Source organism: Propithecus coquereli, unplaced genomic scaffold, assembly GCF_000956105.1.
Source record: "Propithecus coquereli isolate 6110/MARCELLA unplaced genomic scaffold, Pcoq_1.0 Scaffold6, whole genome shotgun sequence".
Taxonomy (NCBI): Eukaryota; Metazoa; Chordata; class Mammalia; order Primates; family Indriidae; genus Propithecus; species Propithecus coquereli.
In genome coordinates, this window is record NW_012151951.1 from 1535399 (window position 1) to 1550262 (window position 14864).

General features: G+C 37.4%; 1 protein-coding gene across 1 annotated transcript; it reads right to left on the reverse strand.

Moving 5' to 3' along the window:
- Positions 1-219: 219 nt before the first annotated feature.
- MMP27 (matrix metallopeptidase 27) lies at positions 220-10832 on the reverse strand. Its single transcript, XM_012659189.1, has 10 exons — positions 10731-10832; positions 9642-9880; positions 7589-7737; positions 7366-7494; positions 5015-5176; positions 4718-4835; positions 3300-3430; positions 2214-2373; positions 1428-1531; positions 220-484 (listed from the first exon to the last, which is right to left on the reverse strand). Exons 1-10 carry the CDS (start codon positions 10830-10832, stop codon positions 240-242), a joined length of 1539 nt encoding a protein of 512 aa, XP_012514643.1. The 3' UTR covers positions 220-239.
- Positions 10833-14864: the final 4032 nt, after the last annotated feature.

The window sequence follows — 14864 nt, forward strand, 5'->3', positions numbered from 1 at the left end:
TGTCTAGCTTCTCCAAGTTCACAAAGCATATAATAAGCTTAAAGTACAGTCAGAGATTTTGTTCATACATAATAACTTCCTGTTAAAAGAATTAGGCAGCTGAAAATGGTTGTTGAATCTTTATCCAACAGATATTTAGACCTAGGACTGGAAATTTGATGTTTAAGAATGGTTCTATTCTACTTTGAGGCAGAGTTTAGATTAAAAGACCTCTTGAAGTTTATTTCAGGTCTACAAATTTATTGATAACTATAAATATTTTTTAGCAGATGAATAATACTGAAAATAAACAAGCTTAAATTCTTATGGTACAATATCTCCACTTCTCCCGAATGTGCTTTTTCCTTGTGGACACCAAAATCAAATGATGAGTTTAATGGTTCTTTACACTGAAACCAAGTATTGGTTCTCATCATTCGGGTAATGTTCTTTGCCTTAACATCATATTCAAATTGCTTTGATCCACGGGAGAAATAGAAGAATCCTAGAGACAGAGAATCATGATTAGTTATCTGGCATAACTATATAATGGTTTCATACTTTTCAATTTTATGAATATAGAATAAAATGACATTATGGAGAACAGAGACACTTGTGGAATTATATAGATACATTTTTAGTTTTCTACTGTCATGTGGGAAATCTTATTATTTTTATCTCCATGAGGAGGAAGCCACGGTATAAAGTATGAATTTCAAGGGACTTACTACCTTTATAGCCAGACTGTGGTCTATGCCAGAGGTTCCCAAACTAGTTTTCAACAAAGGAGGAAAAGGTCCCTGTGGGTGTGGCCTTGGGCCCTACATCCTCATTTTCTTAGAGCTGTTCTATTTTTATCTGTTTTGGGTTTTGAGGTTCTCTGTTAGATTTCATTGTGAAAATGGATTGTGTCACCCAAAAACATTTTTAGACTTTGGATTACTCCATGATCTAGGAGGTCATTATCTTTGCAGATACAGTAGCTGGACTGTGTGCATCAGATTCCCTGAGGTTCTTTTAAAATTACAGATTCCTGAGTCTCACCCACAATCCTACTGCCTCAGATACTTTGAAATTGGTTTCACACACAAACCCCAAGCTATACATATTAAACTACATACACTTAAGTTTGAGAATCATTGTTTAGTTCATGTGTTTAGTCATTTTTCATACTTTTTGGGTGTTTTTTTAGGGGTTTCTTTACATCAATGATAACCAAAACTAATTTTGGTACTTTTGATAGATTTGAAATAGTATAACAGAGAATATAATTCAGGATTTTTTGGATTCAGTTTATGATAATGCCTGCAGGATTAATGTTTATTATTTCATATACTTAAGAGTAGTAAAATTACATTAAAATCTAAACATTTTAGTTTTTGTGCTGTCTTCTTTCATACTCAATACAATCTCCCAAGGGTCTTAATAGTTTAGGTATCAATGCTCACCTTTATACTGGAAAGCAGCATCAACACGAAGACCAATTCCTGGAAAGTGTTTTATCACCCTCTGTGGGAACCCTTTCTCCATGGTTTGGGTCATCTCATCATACCTGCATACAAGAATTTGAAAGGTTTCCAGTGGATCATTGGTTTGGGGAGCTTAATTAATCTACTTCCCAACTTAGAGTCAAGCAGGATGTGTGGGACAAATAGGCCTAGCAGAGGAAAACTCATTGAATCAATAATAAAAATATGGTGAAGGTTATGTTTGGTTGAATCATTTACGGTATCTTGCAAACAAGCAATGATTGGGAACAAAGGCCACATCATTTGTTAGATTGATGCTATTCTGAGGAATTGTTAAGTCACACTGAGGGCTCAGCTTGGAGCTTTCATAAATTTTGATTGGATGTTTTTGTGTTATTGGCAATTTGGTTGGCATTAGCAACTTCATTATTTTATCTTACTGGTATGTTTTTCTTATTTATTTATTTATTCATTTATTTCAGGATATTATGGGGGTACAAACATTTTGGTTACATGTTATGACTTTGCCACTCCCAAACCATGTATTTTTTTAAGTTAGAGAAAAATCACTGACTGGGCTCATTGAAACATCCGTTGATTTTATAAATGTCATCCACCAGAGATTGCCTTTAACATAACTCACCTTAAGAAGAATGCAGATTCATCTTATTTTTTCCTGTGTCAAAGTGATGTTATTGTGAATATTTTTCCCCATAATATTTTTCCCCATAATAAAACAAAGGGGTCAATCGTCTGAGAACTTACCTCCAGCACCAAATTCCCACAAAGAAGTAGGTTTTTCTTGTGTTTCGGTCACAGACAGCTGCATCTATTTTCTTCACACTGCTTGGAAAGCCAAGTGTGTGAATGGATTTGGGATAATCTGGCAAGACAGCATACCCTCTGATCATCCAGAAGTTTTCATCTAGAAAGAGAGAAAGTGATTATCTGCTGCTCTATTTCCTAGACGGAGAAATAGATGTCTGAAGAAGTTTGAAAGTAATTAAATGCCTACTTTCTCTTAACTTCATTGCTTAGAGACTTAGTAATCTTATGTCTTCATTTATTCTTACCAAGTTCTTTAGTGGCTAATATCACTAATATTATACAAATAATATAGCCTGTGGGCAATAGTGTGCATACCCTTGCCAGTTAGTTTCACTGTATTGATTGATTTTAATTGGCTAATTTGGTCAGTCAAAACAATCAAATATGCACTGTCTGTATGGATCAAAACATCACATGGCACCCAATAAATATGTGCAATTAGTACATGTCAATTAAAATTTTTAAAAAAAGTATGTTTGGATATGTTCTTCTAAATTTCAGCTGTCAAGTGCTCTCAAAGGCTAGTAATCTGAAGAAATCTGTATAAAAAGTAGGGTTTCTGGATTAAATATAAGATGCCAGTTAAATTTGAATTTCAAATAAACAATGACAAACTTTTGGTATAAATAAATATGAAATATTGTGAGGGTCATAGGTGTACCATACGTTGTTTGTTGTTTATCTGTAATTCATAGAATCCTGTATTTTTATTTGTCAAATATAGCAACCCTAGTAAAAAGGGAACATAAAAGAGAAAGTGATTACTTTTATTTGGCAGAAAAACAGACTTTTTTAGCTTTTATCACACAGGTTTCTTTTAGTCTCTATGCAATTGGATTTGTGTTTATCTTCACAGCCACAGAGAATCCCTAGATAGTTATTCTTTATGAGAGGAACCTAAACTGAGGTCAAAAGCCCTGTGCATTTGGCTCCTGCTTGAATATTATATTCCTTATGCCAAAATACCCACTGGCCAGTCCAGGCATCCAGAGGGAGAAGAGAAATCACAATGAGCAAAGTTACCTTTAAAAACCAGAATCTTATCTTTGGGGTTCTCATATGCAGCTTGAAGATCGGCTGGCAGAGATGGCCAGAATGAAGCTATTAATTCAAATTCAACATCAGTGATATCATAATAGATCCTCCAGAGGTGCCTGTGTTAAACAAAAACCACTTTACACATGCAGCCTTTCTAGTCACGTCAGTAAAATCACTGCAGTCTCAGGCTTGACTTTCATCTACATAGTTGGTATCTTCCTCAAATAATTTAGAGAGTTAGCACAATTTTTACCACCAAATTTAGGTGGGAATTCAGTTCTGCTCTTTGGACTACCAAGATCAAGACATGCCTTTGTGCCCACTCTCTTGAGTACTCAGAGTGGCAAACTATGCATGGAAATATTATAAATAGTTCTGAGTGTCTCAATTTTTTTTATTTTTATTTTTTGCCAAAGTAGCAACACCCAACATTCTAAACCAACAACAAGCATTACTAAGAGGAACTTTTTGAAGCTGATGCTTGCTGGAATGAAGAAATGTTATCATTGACATGCCAAAATATTTCCTCAGAATTTCCTTTGGGGCTGTAAAATTTTGAGTTTATGAGTGAGAATCAAAAAGTCCTTAGATTCCATTTTGTTCCCCATACAGGCACTGCCTCTCTGACATCCATGACAAGTAGTTTCTCAGCTTCTGCTGGAAGATCATGGTAGTGATACCATGTAATTATAGTGCTATATAGTCGTGGGTAGAAAGAGTACGGTTTCAAATATTATTTCCTTTGGCCCCAATATCCTTATCAAATTGTGTATGTCCTCATACTCTGCTATAAAAATATGGTCATGGTATATATAACTGATACATCATGCTGCAATTTCAGTCCAATAAGTTTTACATAGTGAGAGAAGGGACTTCCCACTACAGCAAACACTTCATTGATGCAACATTAAAAAATGGTCGGTGGTTGTGTTGATACATGTTTAATAACTGGCTCTCCAGTTGGGAAAAAGACATGACTTTAATCATTTGCTGATTTCCAGGGTGTAAATACTTCAACCGTGGCCAGTTTCAAGCTGCCAATGTGATATGAACTGGTCTACAACATTCCTGAAAATTTAACAGTAGGCTCCTGAAATCAGGCATAAGTTGGTTGCAGCACAGCACTGGGATTGGTGTATTATTCTGGCCAAGAAGTCACAGAAGGTAGACTCTACTTCACCTTCTTACATGGCAAATTTAAAAATTTCTTAAAGATATTTAAAAATTAATTCATCAAATGAGATATATGTACATGGTAAAACATTCAAACAGTATGAGCAGTTATAAAATGAAAAGTAAAAGTCACACATTTTTATTATTGCCATCACTCCTTCTTTATCCTCAAATCCGTTGAAAAGAAAAATCTCCATAGGACGTTGAGGTGTTTAGGGGAATGGGTTTACCTGCCTTTAAAGAACATTACTTCTCTGCGGTAAGTGGTGACAGCATCAAAAGTCAAGTCAGGGTCACAGGCATGGGGGACAGTGGGTTTCTTTGGTTTAGCAGGTACCTTAGGCCGACCTTCGATAAGAAAAAAAATCCCACAGTGAATTAAGAAGGCATGAGGAAATACGCCCATGCAAGGATCTTACCTAAGTGAATATTTGCTTCACGATAATATTTCAAGTGATTTTCTCAACTTCCCTTCTGAAAAGCTTCCCATTTAGTTCACATATATTCAGATTTATAATTTAGCTCACCATAGATGGATTGGATTCCACTGATATCATCCTGAGAAAGTGGGTATTTGCTAGGATCCAGTGAGATATAATTTGGAAACATCAAGGCTGTTTGATCGTTGGAGTGAGAGAGCCCCAGTGAATGACCAAATTCATGAGCAGCCACAAGAAACAAGTTGAATCCTTAAAAAAAACAGGGAAAATATGAGTACATGAGTTGATCAAAAGGAGAAGGGTTGCATCTGAGATTAGAAAGTAACTAAGGGGAATGAAGAAAAGGCTTGCTGTATATATAGCAGATAATTCTTATAATATATGCACCATCATTTATCTGGGACATATTTCAATGCTAATACAGTCATGTATCGTTGAATGATGGGATACATTCTGATAAATGCATCAGGGGTGTGAACATCTTAGAATGTACTTGCACAAAACTAGATGGCACAGTCTACTACACACATAAGCTATACGGTAGAGCCTAATGCTCCCAGGCTGCAAATCTGTACAGCATGTTACTGTGCTGAATTACTGTAGGCAATTGTAACACAATGGTAAGTATTTGTGTATCTAAACATAGAAAAAGTACAGTAAAAATAAGGTACAAAAGATAAAAAATGGTACACTTGCACGGGGCACTTAGCATGAATGGAGCTTGCCTGACCGGAAGTTGCTCTGGGTGACTCAGTGAGTGAGTGGTAAGTGAAGGTGAGGGACTAGGACATCACTGTACACTACCGTAGACTTTACAAATACTGTATGCTTAGGCTACACTAATCTTATACAATTTTTTTCTTCAAGATTAAATTAACCTTAGTAAAGTTTTTTACTTTAAAAACTTTTAAATATTTTTAACTTTTGACTTTTCTGTAATAACACTTAAAAAGCAAATGCATTGAACTGCTATATAAAATATTTTTTATATTCTTATTCTATAGACCTTTCACTATTTTTAAAATTTTTCATTTTTTTTTTTTTACTTTTTAAACCTTTTTTTAAAAATAAAACACAAACACACCAATCAGCCTAGGCCTACACAGGGTCAGGATCATCAACATCGCTGTTTTGCACCTCCACATCGTATCCCGCTGGAAAGTCTTAAGGGACAAAAACACACGTGGAACTGTCATCTATGATAACAATGCCTTCTTCTGGAATACCTCCTGAATGACCTGCCTGAGGTTGTTTTACAGTTACCTTTTTTTTTTTTTTAATAAGCAGAAAGAGTACTCTCTATAATAAGGATAAAAAGCATAATATAGTAAATACATAAATCAGTAGCATAGTCATTTATTATCAAGTATTATTACTGTGCGTACTTGCACATGCTGTACTTTTATATGACTGGCAGTGCAGTAGGTTCATTTATACCAGCATCACTACAGACCCATTGTGCTATGACATCACTAGCTCCATCATGGTCTTAGGGGCCCTGTTATATACGTGGTGTGTCATGGCCTGAAACATTGCTCTACACGGTGTGATTGCAACTGGTATTAGTCACATCATGGAGAAATATAACCCAGAGTAAGCAAATGGCTTGACATCAGTGTCTCAGAAATGGATATTAAAAAAAATTAGAAGCCACCAGTTTTTAGTTGTCACCCAAGAAGACTGATGTCAGTGATAGAAAAAAAAGAATGGGGAGGACCCGAGACTCCACTGAGCCTGCTGCTTTGCTTGATGCACACGCTATTACTGTAGTCAAGTTTTGTGGGTTTTTTGTTGGAAAAGTATTAAAACTCTTTTAATGCCAGGCAGGCCCATTAAGAGAAATAAAATCAACTTACTTGGTTTGAGGGAATAAGTCAAATATAAGGATTAGGGTCTAATTCCTTCATACATGACCAAGAGTTAGACAAGGAAGGTCATGCTTTTAAATAGATCCTCTATGGGCCATGGAACCCGCCCATTATCCTTTAATTGCTAACTCAAAATTACCACTTCCCTAGAGTCTTCTTTCAATCATCAAGCATCAGATAACTTCTACCACTGGTACAACACAGAACACATTCTGCCTTATGTGGCAGGTGTGTGGGCTAAACCTTGTGTATCATACAGGATCCGAAGGGCTGAAAATTTCTAGTCCAACTTTAAGGTCCATAAAACACCTTGAATAGTTCCAGGCACATAGGGAACCCTCAGGCATTGTGGACATATGAAAGCATGTATGAATAAATGAAGAATGCTCTGATCATAGAAGGATTGGCAACTTTATGAGGGTGTTGTGTCTGATATTGAACACTTCCATCAATGTCATCGTGGAACATGGAAAATTGTGGGGAAATTGGGAAGTCTAGAGGTAAAAAGCTATTCGTTTCGGGGATTCTTTAGAATAATAAAATTTTATTCATGAAGAAAATTAGACTCACCTTCTGCATCCTTGGTCCAGTTTTCATCCTCATCGAAGTGAGTGTCACCACCCAGACCCAGACCAGGAGGAAAGGCATGGCCAAGGACTCCCAAGGGGCCGTCAAAATAACGAGGACACCGACCATGGACTGACACAGAATTCACGGGAGGGAAAAAAGATCAGCTTCCTTAAATCACCTGTGACTAAAAGTAGCACACTTTTCTCTCTATTGAAAACCTTACCGCGAGTCCTAAAGGCAATCATGATGTCTGCAGTCCCTTTGGAAATCTTGGTGAATGTCAGTGGAGTAACTTTGCTCCACACCGCTAAAGCATCTTGGATAGCCTCATCCACATCAGCTTGTGCCATATCTGGAGTGTAGTTCATTAGTCTTAAAAATTAATAAAAATAGAATGCATTCCAGCTCTATCCAGGAGTATACAAGGGGTGTTATATAACCATTGTTTCTTTTTTTTTTTTTAATTGAATTTTTCTTTTTTTTTTTTTTTTTTATTATTCCAGGGTATTGTGAGGGTACAAACATTATAGTTACACTTTATGTCTTTGCCTCACCCAAGTGCGGGTTAAAGGCATGCCCTTCCCTCCTTTAGTGCTCCCCGTGTCCTTTAGATGTAGATTTGCCCCCCCATCCCCCTAAGCCCTAGAGAGTATTTCTGCCATGTGATCAACCTAGTGTTGATCAGTTAGTACCAGTTTGATGGTGAGTACAAGTGGATCCAATTCTTCTGCTCTTGTGGTGCCTCACTTTGGATAATGGGCTTAAGTTTAATCCAGGAAAGTATAAGAGGTGCTAGATCACTGTCGTTTCTTATGATTGAGTAATATTCCATTGTAAGTGAGGTATCCCAAGAATAGAAAGACAAGCACCAAATGTATTCACCATCAAATTGGTATTAACTGATCAACACATAAGTGCACATATAAGAATAACATCTATTGGATGCTGGGCAGAGAGGAGGGGGAGGGGGAGGGGGAGGAGGGAGAAGGGGACGGGTATTTGCATACACAAAGAGTGCAATGCGCACCACCCAAAGAATGGACATATTTGAAACTCGGACCTGGGGGGGACAGGGGGCAAGGGCAACATACATAACCTAAACATCTGTACCCCCGTAATATGCTGAAATAAAAAAAAAAAAAGAAAAAAAATATCACCCTTAATCACCCAAAAAAAAATTAATAAAAATATATCAATTGCTGGTTATACATGTGTGCATGTACGCACATACCATAGAAATCATTTCTAGCTTATCCATCATGTGCTACAGTAACTTTTGGTATGGTGCTATCATCTTACATTCACATAGCATTTCATTTAAATGAAGTGATTTTACATATGCTATATAATTCAAATTTTTCATCTTCCCTATGAATCAAGGAGTAGTATACCACTTTAACAAAGGAGGCTGAAAGAAGTTAAATGCATTCCCAAAGATCACACCCTATGTGGGATAGCATTCATCTTGTGTATGTATTTGCTTATATATGAATGTATTATAAGTAAATCAAAAAAAGAATTGAGATTTATTTTCTTGACTGGCTTGTGGAAATCAGTCTTGGGCATGTGTCATATACTAAGAGTCTTATTCAAGAGCCACAAAGAGTAACTTGGGAAAAGATATTTCTCATGTGTATATTCCTTATCTTGCTAAACTCATTTTTATCTCAAGTCCTAAGACTCGATACGACGAAGGATGAACTATCACAAAGACCCTAGAGCTGTGGTCAACGACATTGGCTCTATCTCAGAACAAGGGCATGCTTCCTCCTCTTTCTGCCAATGAATCAGTCTCCTTCTCCTCGACATGTCTGAAGGAAACTCCATACTTCCCTCTGAAGTCCATCTGAGATTTGGCAGCTCACACATCCCTAATGTGAACTGGTCATGCTCCAGGGTCTCCCCTGTTTTCTCTCGAGTACACTTCATCCATGCCATCGAGCATCTGCAGTCAGATGGCAGTTTCTTGTCGTGAGCTTACATGAAGGTGGCAGAGACCAGAGATCAGAACATGTGTGCTGCATCCAGTCTCCTGATAAGAGCTGTGTAACCCTAGCTATGTTAAATATCCTTTTGTTTCAGTTTCTCTATGTTTAAGGTGGCCATAACTGTAGTGCCTACAGCACAGGTTTGTTGGGAGGACGGAATAAATGAAATCTATGAAGTACCTTGCACATAGGAAGGGCTCAGTAAAATAAACAGTTATTGTTATTGTTCCTTGAAGATTATATTCATGTTCCCTTGGATCAGGTGGAATAAGTTGCCGGAAGCATTACCTGTATGTGAGGTTGTGTTTTCTCCACCCAGGGAGAGTGTAGCCATATTGACCCACGTCAGGTACGCCACACCTGGCTGTCTTCATGATCTCAAGAGTGTCTGAGTCCAGTTTTCCAGTCACTGTCAATCCAAAAAATGCTTGCATTTCCTGAATTTTGCCATCAATGAGACTCCTGTTCTTGCTTTGAACAAGATGACTCCCTTCTATTTCAAGAGAGTAGAACTGGTTGAGATATGCCTGACCAAAAAGACAAAAAAAAGCACCGACTACAGGAGAGCAACTCTCCATCTCAGGATAAAACAAAATTGCCTGAAATCCTTTCGGCAGTAGAGACGGAAAAAAAAAAAAAAAGAAAATAATTAATGAGGGAAAGAAAGGTGGGAAGGAAGAAACAAGAAAGGAAGGGCGCAAAGAGGAAAGAAACGAGTCACCCTACTGCTTTCAATTTCAAAGAATTGGTTGATTTATGAGTGACCAGAATTAGCCAAACCACACAATCCATAAAACTCCAAACCTCCACAGAAGAAAATAAGTCTTCTTCTACCTGTTAAAGGATGACATATTTCACGTATTTTTGCTGTTACTTTCATTTTGGTGTTTCCTTGAAACAAATTGTAGAAGAGACAGGTAATTATCCATTTTGCAAATTTAGTTGATTTAACCAAATATGAAAAGTTAACTGGACTAATTTTTTAGAGGGACTCTCCAGAGCAATGTGTGTTTCACACATATAGGGGTTAGGGGCTCCAATTTGTAGTCCAGGTCCTCCTGGCTGTCTTGAAATGCTTTTATAGAGATCTCCACGCCTTGCAGGGATGTCCCTTTCTCCTCTCACTAAATATCCCTTCGCTCGTGACCGCTGCTCAAAGTTGTAGCAGATCCTGTCTTTTTTCCCCACCCTGCCCCAGCCCTCCGCCCCTCACACAGTTTCTGAATATTCTTAGAACTGGACAAAAGGAAAGCAGCTTCTTTTCACAAGGAAGCTCAGGACCCTTTTACAGAAACTTGCTGTCTTTTTAGGTCCTGAGAGAATCAATAAAACAAACTTCCAATTGATAGTCATTAATAACATGTATTGAAATAGTACCTGAGCCAGTTGCATGTCTTCTTCATTTTCCATCATTCGGTCTACAGGAAATGCAGAAGAAAATGTTATAAAGAACAAAAATAAAAGTAGAAGGCTCTTCATTCCTCTCTCTCTCCAGTTGAAGCCCAGTTCTATTTGCACAGAATTTAGAAACTAATAGTGAGACGTGGCATGAATGGTCTTGTATCATCATGTAATTAATAACAGAGAAGGACACTTGCCATGGTGTGTGTCATCATTTGCTTTTTTTTTTTTCACATTGACCTGATTTTGCAATCACGGTCTGCAATTGTTTAGTAAACACAGTTATCACTTGTTATTGAATTGAATATACTATGAAGTGAGCTCCAAGTTACTTTTCTCCTTGCAAAGCTGGACGTTTTTCCAGCCTTAAATTCCTGAGAATTTATAAAATAATTATCTTTTGAAGGAAATCTCAAAATATCTTGGTAGCGTGGTAACATGAAAAGGCAATTGAATCAGGAATCAGATGAATCAACTAAGGTAGAAATCAAATGTGTATTAAGCACCTAATAACTGCCTGTGATTGTGAGTACGGTCTTGGAGAATTGAGACAGAGATAGAGGCTACCGTAGGACAAAATGGAAGCAAGTGGCCAAATGCACAGAGCAGATGAGAAAGACTGAGAAGGGCCGAAAGGCAGACGGGTCACTGCTGATGTGTATGGCCCAGGGGTTCACGCAGGTAACACAGCTTGCACTGGGGCTTGCACTGGGGCTTGAAGAATGGGTAGGATTTGGATCACACAGAGGAAGGGAGAAGGCATGTGAGTGGAAAAGAGGCCATAGATAGAAGGTAGCTGATATAGCAGAAATGATCTGTAGGAAATGTGGCCTGACCAGAGCGGAGGTTTACGTAGACAGCTATGGGAGATGGGATGGAGGGTCTCGTGGAGAAGTTGGTTGACAGGGAAGATGAAGAACTCAAAGAAGGCATAGATTATGAAGGACTTTGAAGGCCAAAGTTAACATTAAAAGTTAAGGGATAGGTAGTGAGAGCTCTTTGGATTAATTTCTATTTTTTTCTTCTTGGGCCACTTTTAGATGAAGTAACACTATTAGTCATAGCCATGTCTTCCCCCTCACTTGTCCTCCTATTGTCTTCTACCAATTGTTAAAATTTTCTTCCCTCTCTTCCCAAATGTTAACTCCTCTAACTCAGAAACCTCTCTAAATCTTTTCCCTGTCATTCTGAATAGAATTGCAGTGACATAGCTAAAGAAGCTATTATAAATCCTAAGTAGATATAAAATTCCTTTGCATTTAAAGCTCATCCTGATTATAAATTCTATTTCAGAAATATTATTATTATTTGCTGTTATAATACATGTATACAGTTTAAAAAGTCTAACTGGCCTTGGGGGAAGAAGGGTGGTGGGGAGTAGGCAGACATGATCAAGATTTATATTATAACAGTATTGGTAAGTTGGTGTGAGTACATGCATGTTCATCATATTATTCTTTTATGTTTTTTAACTCTGAAATATTTCAGAACAAATTTTAAAAATAACAAAGTTACCAAAAAAGAAAAAAAGTTCAAATGGTGCTATCTTGTTTATAATGAAAACCAGCATCTCTCTGCCCCAACCTCTGACTCCTTCAAGTTCTGCTCGCCAGAGGCAACTTCTTTAAATTATTTTTATAATTTTTTCCCCTCATCTTAACTCCACATTTCCTAAATAGCATGCTTACGCTACTATGTATTGTGTTTTCAAAGTTAATCATTATTATTAACTTCTTCCTATGAAAGAGAAGGATTCAACACTCACCTCGCTTTCTCTTCTATTTTCCTAATTTGGTTAAAGTGAGGTTTTAAGTTAATGCAATAATCAGTGTATACGCAATTATGACTACGAAAATATTATTTGCAGGAGAGCCATGTAGTATACTATTATTACATCTCCTTTCTTGTATATTTTTTTCTCTGAAGTTGGTAGTTGAATCGATTTTTATTTGCTAACTCTTTCCCAAATTCTCCAACAGAACTCTTAACTTTTCTCAGAATAATCAAACATGACAGGAAATCTAGCAATACCATTTTTCCCCCCGAAGTTATCCCTCTGAGACACTTTGCTGGCCTTCTCCAATCTGGGTCTGTTGCGAAGCTCTCATCCTCTCACCAACCAGAGAATTCCTGTTGTGTCTCTGTTTAGATCTCTGGTCCCTGGATTTAATTTCTACCCATTTCTTGACTTGCACCCTTGTTTTGATGGAACATATCTCTTAGGAGTTTTCTAAGAAATAATGTAGGGAAAATGAATATTTTGAATCTTTTCATGCCTAAGAATGTCCTCTCCTTTATCCCATCCTCATATGTGATTGAGAGTATGGCTGAATATAGAATTTCAGGCTGAAATAAATTTCCCTTAGAACTTTGAAGGTACTGTTCCATTATTTTCCAGAACTAATGTTGCTGTTGAAAAGTCTTTTATTCTGATTCTTCATATTTTTCTTTTTTCCTTGTGAAAAATTTTGGAAATCTTCTATTTACTCAGATATTCTGAAATTTTATAATTATGTCTCTTGCTGTGGGTCTTTTTGTATTCATATTTTTGGGCAGGAAGTATGCCCTTTTGTTATGGAAACTTCAATGCAGGGTAAATTTCCTATATTATTTCTTTTATAATTTCTTTCCATTCTCTTTTTTCTTTCTCTTTCTGGAATGTACATCTGCTGGACCTCCTAGATTGAGTCTTTATGTTTCTAATACATCCTTTACTATTTTCCACCAACTTTACTTTTAAGCTCACTATTTTTTTATTTTAGTTATCATGTTTTTAATTTCCAAGAGTTCTTTCCATTTCTGAGTATCTTTTTACATTTTTTTACTTTTTTGCATTTTGTTAGTGTTTTTTGGATGGAAAAATGTACCTTATTTTTAAATAACATTAATGCTAAGTATCCTTTAGTTTATTTTGATATTTTCTTTTGCTCACAGAATTGTTTCTACTGACTCAAAATTTTTATTTTTGCCTCTGTGTTTTGCATTGGAATCTATTTTCAAATGTTTGGTGACTCTATGCTGTGCAATCTGCTTAAGAATGAGAGATAAGAAAGCTGACTGGAAGCTCTCATGTGCATGGGCAGGCTGGTGAATGGATGACTTTCACTGTAGGGAGGTGGGGCAGGTCCTAGATATTTCATATACTGTGCTAGCCAGGATGAGATTTAGTTGACTATAATAGAAAAACTCAAAATAACAGATGCTTAATAACATACAAATTTATTTTTCCCTCACATAAATAAAGCCCAGATTTGGAAGCCCAGGGCTTGTATGACAACTCTGCCTCATCAGGGACGTAGACAACATCGACCTTACTACACCACTCTCTTAGTGCAATGCCTCCTGGTCCAGAGAAAAAGCAAATTCCTAGTCTCTTTCCAGAAGTCCATACGACATTCTGCTTACACATTTTGGCTAAATTAATTTGGAAAATTAAACACATGGCCACATCTAGCTGTAAGCAAGGCTACAAAATGTAGTCTTTTAGCTGGATGCATTACTACCTCAAATGAAATTGGAGCCTCATTGCAGAAAAGGAAGTGGAGAATGGATGGTAGGGTAGGTAATTAGCAGCCTCTGCCATATTGAGATTTCTCCAGTGTCAGTATCTGTAAATCTTTTCTCCCCCCCTCTGGAGTTGATGAGTTTCTCCAGAGAAGATTTCTCCAATTTCCCATAAGTTAGGTCTGCCAGTAACAAAGCTGTAGCTTCTGATGCCTATATCACATCCCTTCAGCACACCTCTGATTTAGTTGCAGCAGCAGCAGGCAGGCTTGTCTACCTAACCTTGCTCTGACAAAGTCCAGCCTTAAGCACATGCTGTGTGTCTTTCTGCTTTCTGCCCTGGACATTGAGATGCGATAGAGCCTGTAAGGTCAGCATGAGAATACAGCCCAGAAGTGTAAGGGAGTTAACACCCTCAGGGACAATCCTCACCCGATGGGGGATGAGAACTGAAAGACGGGTGTTCCAGCCCCATCCACTGGGGACGTGAACACCTGGAAGGGACTCTGTGCCTTCTCAGGAGCCCAGGGTAGAATTGGGCCCCAGTTGCCCATGGCAGAAACCTTGCTAACACACGCTTGCATTGGCTTTCCCTCCTTCTCTGTT